The sequence below is a fragment of the Leptonychotes weddellii genome, chromosome X, assembly GCF_054177405.1.
Source record: "Leptonychotes weddellii isolate Sample4059 chromosome X, ASM5417740v2, whole genome shotgun sequence".
Taxonomy (NCBI): domain Eukaryota; kingdom Metazoa; phylum Chordata; class Mammalia; order Carnivora; family Phocidae; genus Leptonychotes; species Leptonychotes weddellii.
In genome coordinates, this window is record NC_138385.1 from 24933418 (window position 1) to 24952559 (window position 19142).

At 41.5% G+C, this 19142-nt stretch overlaps 1 protein-coding gene and 1 pseudogene across 2 annotated transcripts; both read right to left on the bottom strand.

Annotated features, from left to right (window-relative positions):
* Window positions 1–1408: 1408 nt before the first annotated feature.
* Window positions 1409–12670, bottom strand: MCTS1 (MCTS1 re-initiation and release factor). 2 transcript variants are annotated; one of them, XM_006746209.3, is made up of 6 exons: window positions 12339–12670; window positions 11028–11180; window positions 10376–10473; window positions 5787–5920; window positions 2606–2673; window positions 1409–1617 (listed from the first exon to the last, which is right to left on the bottom strand). In XM_006746209.3, exons 1-6 carry the CDS (start codon window positions 12347–12349, stop codon window positions 1536–1538), a joined length of 546 nt encoding a protein of 181 aa, XP_006746272.1. In that variant the 5' UTR covers window positions 12350–12670; the 3' UTR covers window positions 1409–1535. The 2 variants fall into 2 exon arrangements, with proteins under 2 accessions (XP_006746272.1, XP_006746271.1); XM_006746208.3 differs by lacking the exon at window positions 12339–12670 and adding an exon at window positions 11718–11913.
* Window positions 12671–15414: 2744 nt separating this feature from the next.
* Window positions 15415–18841, bottom strand: LOC102742328 (ras-related protein Rab-4B pseudogene; annotated as a pseudogene).
* Window positions 18842–19142: the final 301 nt, after the last annotated feature.

Sequence of the window (19142 nt, forward strand, 5' to 3'; positions counted from 1 at the left end):
TCCTCAAGTCTTACAAGTTTCATTAGTGGGAAATAGTTTCTCAGTCTGAGGGTCAGAGCCTGGATCAATAACCTTCACCCATGTTATATCTTGGGGGCCCAGCTGCAACAGCCAGCCAAATGGTCTCTCTCTTTTTACTATCCACCCTCACCTTTCTCACCACCTTCTAACTGTAACATGGGTCACCACAATCTTGTAAATGTCTGTATCCATCTGAAAAATAAAATCACATGTCATATATTTGTAAACAACCAAATGAAAATGAGACACTAGAACAGCAAGGTTATTAAGAAATACCTACTGTCACTATATAAATTCCCATTTAATTCTCGTTTAATTCCCAAAACAGCTTACTGTTCTTACTGAAATAGGTTCATGGCCTTCATATAACACTTATGATAGGAGATACATGTCCTTTGGGGGATACCATGAGGACCCAAATCTGGAAGTTCTAAGCATCTGTGTAGCATGAGTTTACCCAGCTTCAGGACAGGGCACTAAATAAATTCAACCTGAATCTCATCAAGCCTATCTGTTTATGGGTTACGCAGGGGGCATAAAAACAAGTTAAACTACTTTACAGTGAAACTGACAAAATCCAGAATGGGGGAGAAAACTCTGTAAGACAAAACAACCAGATTTCTTCAATCATTAATTTAAAGGGGAAAAGACAAAGGGAGAACTTCTAACTTAAGGGACTTAAACAACCACCAAATGCAATATATGGACCTTGTCTGGGACCAATTTCAAGCAAACCAATGGTTAAAGAATAAAAAAAGAGGAAATCAAGTTCACTTGTCACATATTTGAACCAGATATTTGATCATATTAAGAAACAGTTAAATTTTTTAGGTATGATGATTTTTTTTAAAAAACCCACTTATCTTTTAAAGATACATATTAAAGTATGGATAAAATGATATATCTGGGATTTGCTTCAAAATAACTGGGGAGTGGGGTGGGGTGGGAAGGAGTAAATGAGATACAGATGAAGTGAGATTTGCCATGAATTGAAGCTGGGTGATGGATACAGAAAAGATCCATTATACTATTCCCCACATACTTTCATATATGTTTGGAATTTTCCATAATGAAAAGTTTAAAAACAACAACAAGCAAACAAACAAAAAACACACACACAAAAGAGAAGGGGCATTTCCAGGGGGTAATGGGAGAAAATTCCCAGTCTAGCTTCCAGCCCCATTAAGTAGTCAGATTCTCTGGGGGTCAGCCATATACTATCAAGTTCATTTACCAAGTCCTGCCCTTCATTTTACATCATTAGCCTAAGAAAGGACACCAAGTTGTCTGAGTTTGAGTACTTACCAGATACCTCTTAATGTCCAAGTTTGCTACCCAATTTTAAACTTGACTTTAAGAGAAATTAAAATAATGTTTGAAGCCAACAGAATTTTAGCATCTGTTGAATTTATTCAGCATAACCACAGAGGTATTGTCTTCATGCTCTCACACACAGACACAAACACAGATACAGCACAATATCCATATTTAGCCAAGTGCATTCCTTCCGAGGCTCATTTATATGTCTTCATATGCCACAGCCCATCATTCAAATAATGGATATTTTCAATGCCAATTCCTTTGTTGACTTTCTCACTGTAGAAGGGAAAAAGCATATAAACATATTGTTATGAATTTTTATAGGCTTACTTATGGTAAATATAATTCAAAGTGCATTGCTATTTTGCAATTATTGAGCCACATGTAGGGAATTTATTTATATTACATTAACATTATTGACTACATTAAACTACATTACTCTGCTGCAGTTCCTGTCTTAAAGTGATTCTAGTGATCTAACTAGTCTATAGAAACAAAGTAATGATGTCACCATACCAGGAGAACATCAAAGTGTTACACTTAACCGTGAAACAAAATTAACAGGAATAATTTGGTAATCAAATGAGTTCCAAAGTTTTTCAGTATATTGACTATATTTTGGTAATATATCTTTAATATTTCCTTAATATTCTATACCACCAGGTCAAAACAGAAGATAAACACTGTGTGGTACTGAACTATGTCACTGTTTTAAAAACTAACAGCAGGGTGCCTGGGTGGCTCAGTTAAGCGGCCGACTCTTGATTTTGGCTCAAGTCATGATCTCAGGGTCCTGGGACTGAGCCCCGTGTCGGGCTCCGTGCTCAGTGAGAAGTCTGCTCAAGGATTCTCTCCCTCCCTCTCTCTCTCTGTCCCTCCCCTTGCTCTTTCTCTCTCTCTAAAAAAGAAAGAAATAAATCTTTTTTAAAAATTAAAAAATTTAAAAAAACTAACAGCAAAACATCTTTCCTCCCACCCAATTTAAATCATACTAAATAAGTTCCTAAAATACCACATACATACATATAAAACAGCTGTGTTGGCACACAGTTCTTTTCAGAGTGCTTAAGAAAGAATGCAATCCCAGAGGCAAAATAGGTTTCAATGGCTTCCTAAGAGTTAGGAAAAATCAGAAATGAGGCTTCTGTGCTTAAATATTTGTAGGATGTGGTATGAATGAGAGCAAATTTCACCTGTAATTCTGATGCTTTCTGAGTAGGTGACCCATACCTCAAAAGCTTAGGGGGACTAACATGAGACTTACATATCGTCTGCAGACATCTTCATGACTCCGACACACAGAGCATGCTGTTTTCCTTCTGCCATGATTGCCTGAAAACACACAGCTAAGAAAACTATTTATCTATCAAAATGCCTTAGAGAGCGGGGTTCAGACAATGATCACATTACTAGTGAAGCCATTTTCAACCCATCTTGTATCCTCACCCAGACCATCAACACTCCCTGAGGACAGGGACCTAGCAGAGTCTGTAGGCACATTGTAAATATTCAACAAATGCTAAATGAATGAATCTAATTATCATTCTTGGTTTTTAAGTTAAGTGCTAATACCGGGGCGCCTGGGTGGCTCAGTCGTTAAGCGTCTGTCTTCGGCTCAGGTCATGATCCCAGTGGGATCGAGCCCCGCATCGGGCTCCCTGCTCCATGGGAAGCCTGCTTCTCCCTCTCCCACTCCCCTGCTTGTGTTCCCTCTCTCGCTGTCTCTCTCTCTGTCAAATAAATAAAATCTTTTTTAAAAAAGTTAAATGCTAATACTATAACCCAATGCCAGCAAACCCAGTAAGTCATGCGAAAAAGGAGATAAAATTTCTTGCATGTATTAAAAACTGTGAAATAAATACATATGAATTGTTCTAATGTTTTAATCACTGAATGGTGGTTTTATGTAATAGACACATTAAAATAATAATTATACCCCAATCTATCTTTAAGAACTCAGTGTAAGTTTCAACCTTTCTAGAACAACCAAAATGTTCTTGGTTATCACTTGAAGCATTTAGAATGTTAAACATTGTGAGGCGCCTGGGTGGCTCAGTTGGTTAAACGTCCGCCTTTGGCTCAGGGTCCTGGGATCAAGCCCTGCATGGGGCTCTCTGCTCAGTGTGGAATCTGCTTCTTCCTCTGCCTCTACCCCCACTTATGCTCTCTCACGCACGCTCTCTCTCTCAAATAAATAAAGTCTTAAAAAAAAAAATAAAATGTTAAACATTGCAGTACATATTTTACGAAGTAAAAGTTCAAGGGTACACAGTATCTCTCTGCACTAGTTTTGCAACTGTCTAAAAGTCTATAAATTATTTCAAAATAAAAATTATTTAAAAAGCAAAGGCTAGGTACTAGGAAAATTTTCCATTTAAGAGAAACTCCAGAACTATTAACCTACAACACTTAGAAAAATCATAAACATAAAAAAAAACCCTGTCCTTACAGAATACTATTCTCCATCTTCCCCATCGTACTTTCAGTTCATACATTCAATCTGATGTTCCAAAAATATTTGAGCACTTATTATGTGACCAGTATCTATGTCAACAGAAGCTGTTCCTAAGATATAAACCGACACTTTATACTACCCCTTAAATATAACCGCCACAACAGAGGATACTGTCCTTTCGAGTACAGGACACACTCGTTTTTTTGGGGTTTTTTTTGCGAGAGAGAGAATGAGAGACAGAGAGCATGAGAGGGAGGAGGGTCAGAGGGAGAAGCAGACTCCCTGCCAAGCAGGGAGCCCGATGTGGGACTCGATCCCGGGAGTCCAGGATCATGACCTGAGCCGAAGGCAGTCGCCCAACCGAGCCACCCAGGCTCCCACGGGACACACTCTTAAACCCACTCCAATGGCCTTTCCACTCCACAGTGATTTCCCTCTTCCTACCAAGTATTTTCTCAACCTGAAGCAAATGGCCACTTTATCTATGACAAAAGGAAAAGATATCCTCCTGTCCAGATAGTTGACAAAAACCTAGTTAACCTAGAATATAGCAAACCACTGCTGTAGAAATGAAAATAATGCACAATTATTCAGCCACATCATGAGTTTTAAGGACTACCTGAAAAACATTTCTCTTGGAGAAAATATGTTCTGAGGCCCAAAGAGCCAACTTAAAAATGAACTTTAGGGGCGCCTGGGTGGCTCAGTCAGTTAGGCGGCTGCCTTCGGCTCAGGTCATGATCCTGGGGTCCTGGGATCGAGCCCCACGTCCGGCTCCCTGCTCAGCGGAGAGCCTGCTTCTCCCTCTCCCTCTGCCTGCCACTCTGCCTACTTGTGCTCTCTCTCTATCTATAAATAAAATCTCTAAAAAAAAAAAAAAAGAACTTTAAAATTAAAGTTGGGAATTGTCCATATTTCCCACTACCCACTTCTAATACTCTACCTGGTACCTAAGCTCTTTTCCCTTTTGAGTGCTTTTACTTCAGTGTAGATGGGTAAGCCAATGGTAAAAGTAGCAAGCTGATGTCCAAAGAAGTGATTCAATCATATCATACATATCCTCTCCATTTATAATCAAGTTTTATTATTATTTTCTTTAAAGATTTTATTTATTTATTTGAGAGAGTGTGAGCAAGAGAGAAAGCACAAGCCGGGTTGGAGGGGAGAGGCAGAGGGAGAAGCAGACTCCCCGCTGAGCAGGGAGCCCGATGCGGGGCTTGATCCCGGGATCTTGACCCGAGCCGAAGGCAGACGCTTAACCAACTGAGCCACCCAGGCACCCCAATAATCCAGTTTTATACTGTGTCCTGAGTCTGATAACCCTGGGCCATAAGTGGGCTGAAATGCAGCTGGGACTCTTTTATTACTTGTTCCCATTTAACTTCTAAGATGGGACAAAATTTAGTCTCAAGAAATGATGTTATTTCCCACATTTTGAAATGTAACCAGAAAGGTATGAGATAACAGTAACAGGGCGCCTGGGTGGCTCAGTTGGTTAAGCGACTGCCTTCAGCTCAGGTCATGATCCTGGACTCCCGGGATCGAGTCCCACATCAGGCTCCCTGCTCGGCGGGGAGTCTGCTTCTCCCTCTGACCCTCCTCCCTCTCATGCTCTCTGTCTCTCATTCTCTCTGTCTCAAATAAATAAATAAAATCTTTAAAAAAAAAACAGGGCGCCTGGGTGGCTCAGTTGGTTGAGCGACTGCCTTCGGCTCAGGTCATGATCCTGGAGTCCCGGGATCGAGTCCCGCATCGGGCTCCCTGCTCGGCGGGGAGCCTGCTTCTCCCTCTGACCCTCCCCCCTCTCATGTACTCTCTCTCTCTCTCATTCTCGTTCTCTCAAATAAATAAATAAATCTTTAAAAAAAAAAAAAACCAGTAACAGTAACCTCCAAAAAGTACATCTAATCTTCTCTTGGACAAAGATCTTTTAGTAATGACAAAAATACTGTGAATACATTTTTCAACAGTTACAGCCTGGGAAGGATACAACAATCGTATCTACTGCAGCAGGGTAAAGTTTAGCTCCAGGAGAAGTTAAACCTGGACACATGATATTTGCTCCACTGAGTACAAATTTGATGGCTCCTTTATCAACTTGCTGGTGTGGCAGGATAAAAGGATCTAGAAGAAAAGAAATACATTACATAAATTAATGAGACTAATGACTCAATAGAAAATGGCAAAGGACGTGAACAAATATTTCCCCAAATTACAGGGGCGCCTGGGTGGCTCAGTTGGTTAAGTGTCTGCCTTTGGCTCAGGTCATGATCCTGGGGTCCCCGGATCGAGCCCTGCATCGGGCTCTCTGCTCAGCGGGGAGTCTGCTTCTACCTCTCTCTCTCCCTCTGTGCTCTCTCTCAAATAAATAAATAAAATCTTAAAAAAAAATTTCCCCCAAATTACAGTATTCTGACAGATGCAAAATGAAACTGAAACACCATCCTTCACTTATCAAATTGGTAAATGTTTTTTAAAGATTTTATTTATTTGTCAGACAGAGAGATAGAGAGAGGCTGAGCACAAGCAGGGGGAGCGGCAGGCAGAGGGAGAAGCAGGCTCCCTTCTGAAGAAGCAAGGAGCCCGATGCAAGACTCGAACCCAGGACCCTGGGATCATGACTTGAGCCAAAGGCAGATGTTTAACCGACTGATCCACCCAGGTGTCCCCACATTGGTAAATATTTTCAACAGAAGTAATTCCCAGTGCTAATGTAGGAAAACTGGCATTCTTATATACTGCTAGAAGGCTTATAATTGGGTACAATCTTTCTTTAGGACTACTTGGCAACATGTATCAACAGTCTTGAAAAGGTTCAAACTCCTTGACTCAGTAATTCTATTTCTAGGACTTTATCCTATGAAAAAATTAGAGATATATAATATATTTAGGTAGAAATATATTCATTGCAGTACTACTCTTTATAATAGAAATAAATTGGAATCAACCTAAATGTCCAACAATAAAGAGATAAATGACTTAAGGTATGTCTATAATATACATAAAATAGAACCATATTTTTGGAGACTATGTAATACCCTGGTAAATGTTCATAATATAATGTTAAGAGAAAAAAAACCACCAAAGAGATCAGTGGGTGCTAGGGGTTGAGGGGAAGGGGAGGGGGAGGAGGAAGGGACAAAGAAGTGGAGAAGAAGATTTTCAGGGCAGTGAAACTATTTTATGATACTATGATAGTACATAGTGATACTGTAACAGTGGATACATAACATTATGCATTTGGCAAAACCCACAGAATGTACAATGCAAAGAATGAACCCTAATGTAAACTATAGACTTTGGTTAATAATAATGAATGAACGTTGGTTCATCAATCATAACAAATGCATTACATCAATATAAGATGTTAATAACAAGGGAAGGGGGGGTAGGAAGTATATGGGAACTCTGTACTTTCTGCCCCATTTTTCTGTAAACCTACAACTGTCCTAAAAAAGAAACTCTATTAATTAAAAACTATTTAATGGAGAGCCCAATTTAAAAAGGAAAAAATACACACATTTATACACACACACATCATAGGAAATAATTTGATGAAAATACACCAATAAGGGCACCTGGGTGGCTCAGTTGGTTAAGCTTCTGCCTTCAGCTCAGGTCATGATCCCAGGATCCTGGGATCGAGCCCTGCATCAGGCTCCCTGCTCAGCGAGGAGTCAGCTTCTCCCTCTGCCCCTCCCCCTGCTTGTGTTCTCTCTCTCTTAAAGAAAGAAAGAAAGAAAGAAATACACCGATATACTAACCATGGTTATCTCTAGGTCATGGAAATACAGATGATTTCATTTCTCTATTTTCCAACTCTCTAGAATGAACATAAATTCCTTTTGTAATCTCAAAAAATTTATTTTTGTGTGTGTATGTGTGTCTACTAATAGTTCATAATTTAAGAAGTAAAGGATCCCTGAAGGATTCAAAACTTTTTAGACCTCTCAGGGCTTTCTGGGAATAATAATAACTGGTAAAATTTATCCACTTCAATGTCTTACCACTAGCCCTCCCACTAATCAGAGAACAAGTAAGTCTTCTTCCTACCAAGACTACAAATTAAACATGGCTCCAAATTTAAACATCTTACTGAAAAAAAAGGAACCTGAATGAATGCATTTATACATAATTTGTTTTCTAGTTCTCCATCCTCATTAATACCTGCCCTTTAATAATAATGATGATGATGACAGTAATACATAATAGTAGTGGATATTTTTTGAACAATTAGTACATTATTACAATGGCTGTCATATATTGAGCCATTGCTGTGTTCTGAGCATTGTGTTAGATGCATTATATACACAGTCTCATTTAATCCTCACAACCCTGGGAGATAATACAATATATCCTTTTTATTAAAGATTCTATTTATTGGGGCGCCTGGGTGGCTCAGTTGGTTAAGCGACTGCCTTCGGCTCAGGTCATGATCCTGGAGTCCCTGGGTCGAGTCCCGCATCGGGCTCCCTGCTCGGCAGGGAGCCTGCTTCTGCCTCTAACCCTCCCCCCTCTCATGTGCTCTCTCTCTCTCATTCTCTCTGTCTCAAATAAATAAATAAAATCTTAAAAAAAAAAAAAAAGATTCTATTTATTTATTTACTTATTTATTTGAGAGAGAGAACACGAGCGCGCACAGGGGAGGAGGAGAAGGAAAGAGAGAGGATTCCAAGGAGACTCAGAGCTAAGCACAGAGACTGACGCAGGGACAATATATCCATTTTTAAAGATAAGGCAATAGGGGCGCCTGGGTGGCTCAGTCAGTTAAGTGTCTGCCTTCGGCTCAGGTTGTGATCTCAGGGTCCTGGGATTGAGTCCCGCATTGGGCTCGCTGCTCAGCAGTGAGTCTGCTTCTCCCTCTGCCTGCCACTTCCCCCTGCTTGTGCGCTCATGGGCTCTCTTTCTCTGACAAATAAATAAAATCTTTTAAAAAAATAAAGATAAGGCAATAAAGCTTAAGCAAGTTAAGTGACTTGACCTGTTTAAATGGCTTGGCAAAAATGACCTGCAGTGGGAACTGAACCCAGGTGTACCTAACTCCAAGTATGGTTTTAACCACTATATTACCCTGCTTCTTGCACATCAATAACTTTAGGATGTCCAAAAGGCTGGTTCCTGGCAAAATATTATTAAATAGGAACATTTTTCTCTTCCAATTTATTATGCAAAGGCTTAACATACAGGAAAACCATAAGAATAGTTCAATGAACACTTGGACACCATCCACTTAGATTGAACAACTGCTCCTTAACCCTTTGCTCTACCCGCTTTGTCTCTATCTATGCACACACATTTTGTCCTCCACCATTTGAAATTTCAGATGTAGTGCTTCACTATAAATAAGTACATATCACCTAAAAATAAAGTCATTCTCCTACATAACCACAATACTATTATCATACTAAGAACTTAACAATAGTTCCACAATATTGTCTTATACCCAAACCATATTCAAATTCCCCCCCAAGAGTCTAAGAAAGTGTTATAACTTTTGAGGCAGGAGAGGAGGGCTTGAATTTTGTTTTTCAAACCCGGATCCAATCTAGATTCATGCAATACATCTGAATATTTTGTCTTTGTCCTCTTTTAGTTAAGTAGGAATTAATGTCATCAAAATGTCCTAATGTCACCAAAATATTTTCATTTTAAGCTTTTCCCATTGCATCAGGACTTAGTTTCTCTCCCTTGTACTTTTTTAACCTGAGGAAATCAATACTTAATCAAGTAATTGTAAATAATCCTTTCTAAATATTAAAGTGCTTCACCTCTTTTAAGACTTGCCTTACTGCTCCATACCTCCACTCCACCAGGTAACTCAAAATTGATCTCTTACCAAAAACCAAACTCATTAAGTTACCACTACCATCTACAGAGCCCTCCAGTTGCTCCCTTCCTTTCTGCCTCTTAGCTAGAATGCCAGAAATACACTGGTTTGAAAAGCAGAAATTTTAACTTCACAGTTGAAAACCTCTTGTGCATGGGGATTGTATCTCCTTTGGATTTTCTTTTGTAACGTACTCGATCTCACAATATACAAATGTTAAGTATGTAATAAACATTATTTCGTTTTATAACACCTGACCTTGGCACTCAACTAACAATAATGGGACTCCCACAATTAGCCAATGCTTTCCCTTATATAGAGTTATCTCCATGAGGCAAATCTAGATACAAATTTAAAAGAAGGAAGTGCTCACAGCACTTATCACAGTTTATGAATATATATCCGTGTAATTATCTAATTGTTGTCTATTCTTCCAACTAGACTGTTAGCTTCATAGGGACAATGTCTGCCTTTGCTTCCCATCATATTCTCAAGTAGCTAGCTCAGTGCCTGACACATGGTAAGTTCAATAAATATTTGCTGAATGAATGAATGAATGTTCTTTCTTGGCCTTTCTGGAATGCATAATAAGAAAATTTGCATTTTTCAGATCTACCACAAGATGGGGATTCATTTTAGTTTTATATTCCATATCACCTAGTATTAATAAATAAGTTAACTACCAGAAGTCACTTTCAACTCCTTTTATATCTTTCCATATCCCCAAATACATATTTTCTAACAAGACTTACATTTGTGAAGTAACCTTAGGGTTGGATAAAAAGGCCCTTCTCTTTGTCTAAAAAATAGTAATTCTCCATTTACTGTAAGGATTTCTATATGTTCATGGCTGTAAGACAAATGTCACAAAGTACCAAGTTAGATATCTTCTTTCAAAAATGAATATGCCAAACATCCTTTAAATAACAAAAAATATGAAACATATATATACAAAGATACAGTAACCTCTGTTTAACTTCATTAAATATCCAGGCAAAAAAGCATTGTTTAAATTGTTTCACCTACCATACCAGTCCAGTAGAGAAAAAAAAGACGATTATGACCTACTACAATTTTATTTCACATTTTATTATTTTAATTTCATTGTTAGATAATTCAATAAACAAATATCTACAGTACAAACTGAAATAAATTAAATTCAAGTCTGAATAAAAACACTTAACTCTTTAATAAAACAGTCAGTACACAAAGTCACATTTTTCAGGAACATAGAGAAACACTTGAAAATACAAATACTGATGTTTTAGAGTTATTCTATTTATCTACTCCTATAATTAATCTACCGATGGTTAATGTGAAAATAATTCCATTTATTATGAGTGCAATCTAATCATACAATATTCAGCTACTCTGAGCTCTATATAGAGAAAAATAAAGACTTACCATCGCACTATTTTGACAGGATCTTTCTTAGGCATGATTTGATTAAGCCATGGCTCAATACCTGGGAATTGTTCTATCAATTGGTTCTTAATACCTTTTATAACTGAGGTTTTCAACTGGATGCAGTTGGACACATTTTCTTTTTCATCAAATCTGTCAAATGATTTTTGCAAGAAAAAAGGCATTTCTAAGCAGACATATCAAAATAGCTAAAGGTATTGTTTTAATTAGTCATCTATTCCCAAGTATTTAGATGTCTAAAATAATTATGAAATATTGTTTTTTAAAATACCATTTCCCTTTAATTCTGTCCAGCACAAAACCAGTGTCTTAATACAATATTAAACTGTCATGTATACACAATGGGGGGCGGGGAGGGGTTGAATATGAGGCATATTTCACATTATAATCTGTAATCAGCTACACAAACGTCTTTCCTGGAAAACCCTACTCAATTCTACCTAGGAAGAAACAGATTCCCACCTCTAACAAAACCCGTGTGAAAAAACAAAGTAAAACAAAACAAAAAACCCTCGGGCGCTGAGACACAAAAGACCAACCCAAATATAACACAGAAAACTGACCCCTGCTAGGCTATGTAATCTGCTGAGATTTTTTTTAAAGTGATGATGACGATGATTTCTAAGATCTCTATTTATTTTTGTTCAAAATGTCATGCACAAAACCCACCTTCCTTTGCCCATGTTCCCCCTTTGCTTTTTGCGTCTATCAAGTCTGGAAGGTAAACCCACTAGGTGGGTTCCCAAAGAATTTTTGTCTTCCTTACACTGAATAGCCTATGGGGCAATCACGCTATTTTCAAGACAAGGTTAATCTGGCAGCTAGGCAATAGGCATGACAGGCCGCTTGCTTCCTGTCACCCAGACTCCTTCACTGCCATGACCCAGGAAGTCAAGCCTTCCCTTATTCAGTTCATAACTAATAAACATATGGCAGTGAGGGCAGGGCTCTCCTCTCAGCTAAAGAGGATATACCCTTAAATCACGGTGCAAGATTGTGATTGGTAGAACCCTAGGAATAGGGATAGGATTGGGAGAGGGGGCAAAAGAGAAAGAGGGGTAAGGAAAAAGAAAATGAGGGTGGGGGGATCAAAACCCGACTGAAGATTAGGGATGGAAAGGCTACAGTGTTGCAAGTTGCGAGTGAGAGCATAGTACTATAGAAGACCTTGGGGAGTAAGGATGGCAGGGGCGGGGGAGAGAGAAAGAGGATCTTTGCTCTCGCCCTCTTCCCCACCCCCACCCCCACCACCTTTGTGAGCAGCCGATGGAGGCCACAGCATGTCCTTACTTCTTGAACATGATCCAAGGTGAAGGGGGCGACGATAGGGAAGGGCCCGGAATGGGAAAAAAATTGAATTAGCAAGGGTCCGGCAGACCCTCTTAACACGAGGAAGGCCGGCACTGACAGTCGGAGCTGTTGTCGTTATCCGGAAAGGGAGACAGCCAGCCGCACTTTACGGTTCTCAATGAAATTTGACTACTTCCGCTCCTCTGAACACGTCGGCGCTTTTGCCGGCCCTTTTTGGGCTACCGATTCCCCCTCCAGAGAGACTTGGAAGGGCGGGACTAGAGAAGGAAGAAGAGATAGATAGAGCAATCATTCTAGCTGCAGGAAGAGAAGAATGAAGGGGGTGGGGTAATCAATCAAGGCAGCATTTATGGCAGTTGCGTCAGTTACGGGTTCCTCAAAGGGTCAAGAGTATTCCGTGTTTGGTTGCTACCTGCTTATTAACCTGAGCAATTTTTTGGTGGGAACGATTTTTGTTCCCTGACACAACCGAGTGGATCGGTGCTTACCGACCACCGTGAACCCAGGCAAGCCTCATGGCATCTTGTTAATGTATTCCTGGGCTTGCCAGGTTTAGCAAGCAAAAATACAGGATATCCAGTTAACTTTGAATTTCAGATAAACAATGAATATATATATTTTTAGTATGACTACACCTCATGCAATATTTGGAACATACTTATATCTTTAAAATTTCCTTGTTATCTGAATGTAATTGGGCATCCGGTATTTTGATCTGACAACCACATTCACCAGCCACAGTGAGGTGCCCCCATAGAATTATTCACTAGGTTGCTGTCCCCTGCCTCACCATACCTACAAGTTGGGCTATAACTCAAGGGAGCTAATTTCCCTGACGATAGAATGGCCTCTAGGCAAGCTATACAAGACTAATCTGATTGAAGAGATAACAGTTAAAGAAACACGTTTTACTAGTGTAATTTTAAAAAGAGCGAATCCAAAGTTTTGATCAGCAAAGAAACCATAGAAAAATACAAAACCTAACCAAACAGGCACCACCCAGGCAGTGGAGTGGATGAGCACTCACCTATAAAACAAATACACCATTCTCTCCAGGGAGCAAATATTCTATATTGGGGAGATGGGTGTCTGGAGCAATCATAACAAACGCTATTATGTATTTGAATTGTACAACTAACTCACCTTGCCTTGATTCTGTAGTAGGGACAATCTTCTGATTATACTTTGGTTTCCCATGAAGATCTCCCTGACAAGAATTTGCCATTTTTTAAAATTCTATTTACTTATTTGAGAGAGAGAGAGAATGAGCTGGGGGGGGGGGCGCAGAGGGAGAAGCAGGCTCCTCACTGAGCCGGGAGCCAAGGGGGGGCTGGATCCCAGGACCCTGAGATCATGACCTGAGCCAAAGGCAGATGCTTAACTGCTGAGCCACCCAAGTGCCCCAAATTTGCTATTTTCAATTCAAATCCTCATGAACAATTGTTTGTCTTTGTAAATGAATTGTCATTCTGGTTTATACATCAGTCTCTTGTGAATGTCCTTAGCGTGAATCCTCATTCCCAGCATCAATCAACTCTGTGACGTTTAGAATATTGAGTTTATGAACATGCAAAACTGAAGCCCAGACCCCAAGCTGTGGTTGGTGCTACACTGTCAGGCTTCTTGCCAAACAGCTTTCTTCATCTGGCACATCACCCTGGGAGCCTGCCATGTAACAATAAATACATTATAACAACAATAAACAGTTATTAAGTAGCTTGAGAAGAATGGGAAAAAGACCCCATTGAATCCGTACATGTTAACAGCATAGTAGTAACTATATATTCCACTAGTGAATAAAATTTAACCTGATAGACCCCAGAATTAATAACACCTAGATGGACTTTCTACTTTCTTGAAATTGTTTGAGAAACCTAATAATTAAAAAGTTGAATATTGGCAGTGCTAGAAATAATAGCTAACTTTTAATTCTATAAAATCATGCACGGGGCGCCTGGGTGGCTCAGTCATTAAGCGTCTGCCTTCGGCTCAGGTCATGATCCCAGGTTCCTGGGACTGAGCCCCACATGTGCTCCCTGCTCAGCGGGAAGCCTGTTTCTCTCTCTCCCACTCCCCCTGCTTGTGTTCCCTCTCTCGCTGTGTCTCTCTCTGTCAAATAAATAAATAAATTCTTTAAAAATAATAATAATAAAATAAAATCATGCATACTCTATCCAAATTATGACAAATCGTATATGCATGGGAATAGATACATAGCAACACGTACATACATATTTTAATCCACTTTCATACACTCAGATGATCACAGAAACTGAATCTGAATTATGACAAATGCCAAGTTAGGTCATTAGTATTAATGAGGTATTTACTTCTGTATGTGTGCATGAATACCTTCATTCATAACCCACCTACACAAATACATAAGCAGGGCCTGATTTTCACTGCAATGTGCTCCTGGTTTTGTGTTGTAAATGGTATCATCATAAAGTGGATTTTGTTTTTCCAAGGTTATAATTGGGGGTTTGCTCCTGACAAAGGACTCATCCTCAAATAAATCATTGCTATAACAAACAATATATCATAAAAGAAGAAACACCCCAACCTAAACCTCTTCAAAAATTAAAATAATGAAAAAAAATTTAAATAATGGGGCACCTGGGTGGTGCAGTTGGTTAAGCATCCTACTCTTGGTTTCCTCTCAGGTCATGATCTCGGAGTCATGGGATTGAGCCCTGCGTTGGGCGCCGAGTCGGCTTGAAGATTCTCTCTCCCTCTGCCCCTCCCGCTCATGCTCTCTCTCTCTCTAAAATAAATAAATAAGTCTTTTTAAAAATTAAAATAATGGGGTGCCTGGGTGGCTAGTCAGTTGGGCATCTGCCTTCAGCTCGCATCGTGATCCCAGGGTCCTGGGATCCAGCCCAGTGTGGGGCTCCCTGCTCAGCAGGGAGCATGCTTCTCCCTCTCCCACTTCCCCTCCCCCCCGTTTGTACTCTCTCTGGCTATCTCTCTCTCTCTCAAATAAATAAATGAAATCTTTAAAAAATTAAAATAATGAACTTCATTTATTCATGCAATTAGTAGTTATGAAGGGCCTTTATGTTTTAGACATACATGCTCTCTGTATTGTAATTTGTGCATAAATGTTCTGTGCAATTTACAAGGTTCTTCAACGTATATGCAGCATTGTACACAGAAAACCCAAGTCTATCATACATTTTACTAAAATAAATAAATAACCTAGCTATACTAAACATTAAATGTTCACAAATTGTATTTGCCTCCTTAAACTTTTGAAAGGTTTTTTTAGGGTCATCTTGACCCAAGGCTCTAAAATGCTGCCCAGGGAAATTTGCAGGAGGACTGCCTTTTCTTCTTCATAAGCTTCCTTGAGCAATAAGCATGGCACCAAAACCCCTGAGCCCCCAGTAAAGAGAGGTTTCTTTAGGAGCTAGGCCACAGCTTTGAACATTGGAGGAACTGCTTTCACTGCAAGAAAGTATTGGGCCACTGCCAGACCCCTGCTGGGCCTCACATCTCTCAGAATCTACAGCCCCTGATGTCTTCCATTAAGGTCACTTCTCCCACAAACTGCCTCTCGGCCTTACACCTTAGAGCCCTCTGCAGCCCGGCTGTCTACCCCCCACAAGGGCAAGACATACCTAAGAATCACACCAACTACCCCCACCACCAATCACTCTGCAGAGCACAAGTGAGAAAATGCACTGGGCCCCGCCGATGCCTGAATCCTTCCATACAGAGCCGTATAAGGAACACCAACAAAACAGCAGCTCCTGCCTCCAGTGCCAAATACAGGTAAATTTGGAGAGAGCTGAGAGCCTCCTGTGTATCAGAAGACTGTTAGGACTAACCACCCTGCCAAACTTGTGATAAGTCAAACTCACCATGCTCATTCACATCCTTGTTTTCCTCTGTCACTGCCCAGTATGTAAGCACCCAGTTCAACTTATTTGCTATGTGACCTTGGGCAAGTGACTTGAATTCTGGGCCTGTCTTCTCATCTATACAATAAAGGCTCTACTTTATGAGGTTGCTATAAGGATTAAATGAGATAATCCATGCAAAGCATTGTTAGTTTTTTGTTGTTTTTTTTTAAGTAAGCTCTACCCCCAATGTGTTTCTTGAACTCACAACCCTGAGATCAAGAGTCCCATGCTCTACCAACTAAGCCAGCCAGGTGCCCCTATTAAATTACCATATTGTTATTGTTTTCCCCATATTCCTCTGTGCTTCTTCTTCCCCCACCTGACCTGTCATTCCTACCTTAACTTCCAGGTGCTTCTGCTATCGCTTCTAGAACACCATTCCATGATTAACAAACTCTCCTACCATCCTCCAACTCATCCCTGAATATTCATGGCTTTCCTGTGAGGATGGAGCGTCCTTTGCAGACCTTTCAAGTGAAAGTGATTTATACCAACACATGCATGTACTGCAGAGTGAGGAGGTGAGGTGGGCATCCTCTTCCAGCCACATTACAACTTCCAGATAATTCTTCCTTCACCCTCAGGTGAAAAACCCCGATACTTCCTCTAAGTTTCATACCATTTGGTTATACCTCAACACCTTTACTCATTCACTGAAGATCCTGGCATCTGGTTCACAGTCTGTCCAGTCCCCACCCCACCCCCATAAAGCATTGTTTACAAAAAAAAAAAAAAAAAACCCTCCAAGATATATTTCACCCATAAAGTGAAAAAAGCAAAAGCAAAATTGCATGCATTGTGTGATCCTACCTATGTTTTTTAAAAGCACATATGTACAATGTATATGTAAATACGCCAAAAAATTTCTGGAAGGATACACATAAAACTATCGCTAGTTACTAACGTACTCGCAATGGCAGGGAGCTGGGGCCAAATGCCCTGGTCTCAGGCTTTGGGAACTCTTCGAGTATGGTTAGGGGTTCAGGGGGGACAGGGGTTAGCCAAGACATTGGAAGCAACAGCAGGTACGGATTCCCCCTTCCCCCGTGGCTCAGTCTCGCCCCTCAACCAGGCCCTACCAGGCCAGGGAAGGGGGACAGGTGGTGGGGTGGCTTCTCTGGGGTCAGGACAGGTGAGGGGCTCGGCCTCCCAGGGCCTGGGTCTGGGCCCCAGCCAGAAGGTCTCCAGCTGGTCCTGGAGAACAGGGGAGCTGGCTCCGCACGTCTCAGCAGCCCCAGGGCTGAGGGGAGCCACGGCCCCGGGCGCTCCGAGGCTGCGGCAGCTGGGCGGAGGGAAGCGTCCCCGGCACTGAAGGCCTGAGCCCATCCCCTCGGGGGTCCGGCTGGCCGGAACGGATCTTGTTCCGGAAGGTGCGGGCACACTTCAGGAAAGCCTCTTGCACGTCCTCACCCGTGAGGACGCTAGTGTCCAGGAACATTAGCTCCTTCTCCCGGGCAAAGCGGGAGGCCTCCACGAAAGCGACCTCGCGCTCGGGGTCCAGCTCTTTCTTGAAGCCACAGAGGCTGACCACGATGTGGGGACTAGCCAACGTGCGGGCGTGCGTCGGCCAGGCGGCCAGCGAGTTGTACGAGACGTACATGCAGGGCTCCAGCCCGCCCTCGGTAGCAACTCCGGGTCACTGCCCGAGACGGCTCCTGGCCGTCAGGAGCTTCACAGGCTCCGCACCCACGTTGACCAGCCGAGATCCAAACTCCTGGCCGACTGTGCGCTTGGAGTCCTGTTCGAACTTATTCTCAATGAACTGACGAAGGAGACATCATTTGCCAGTTCCCGCACTGCCAGTCACCAGGAATTTGAAGCGGAGGTCGGAGGTGGCGGCCACAATATGGCGCCGCGGCCCCGCCTGCTCCTCGGCGAGCAACCGCTCCCCTCCGGCTGCCTCCCTGGCTCCTTCCTACTCCCGGGGCCGGCGCCGCCACTTCATCTTGGAGACTTTTCTATGTCAGATCATACATGAGAGACAGATAGATAGATATGCTTCATTGCTTCTGATGGCTTTAGAGCGTTCCATTGTAAGTGTGTACCATAACTGATTTAGCTAGTCTCCTGATCCTCACCTACAAGAGGACTGAAGGGTAGGATGGGGGAGCCAGAGAACTCCAATGCTCCTCAGACCTTCCCCTGGCCTCCCATCATCAGGGGTCAGGGCCCTGTGCTCTAACACTTACCTTAAGCTCAAAAGTCTTCAACTGTATCAACAGGAGGTCACTGGGGACCCCATACACGGCCCTGCCCCTGGCAGAAGTCAAGAACAAACTCATACACTGGGACTAACCCGTCCTGGAGGTTTCATCCACTGTCAACAGTAGTCAAGAGGGGGCTCAGGGTGGGGCAAATTTCAAGCCTCCCCAAACTTCCTCACCTTTATCTACAAGAGTTCAGACATGCAATGCTCCCTACAACCTCATCATCACAATCTACCTTGAGTCCATCAGGGACTGCTTTCATTAGAACATCTATCTCCATTTATGTTGGTCCCATAAGAAGCCCCAGACTCTCTAGTCACCACCCCTCATCTCACCCACTCTCATCTCTATGGCTCTGTACATCCCCCATTCTGTCCGCATCTCCCAACCTACTGTCTTCCCATTTCAGTAAATGGCAATTCCATCCACTTATTTTCTTGGGTTAAAAATCATCTATGTCGTCTCTCTCACATCCTACATCTAGTCCGTCAGCAAATGCTATCAAAATATATCCAAACTCTGGGGAGCCCGGCTGGTTCCAGTCAGTACAGCATGCAACTCTTGATCTCGGGGTCGTGACTTCAAGCCCCATGTTGCACCTGGAGCTTACTTTTATATATATATATATATAATATATATAATTCAAATACATATCCAAAATCTGATCACTT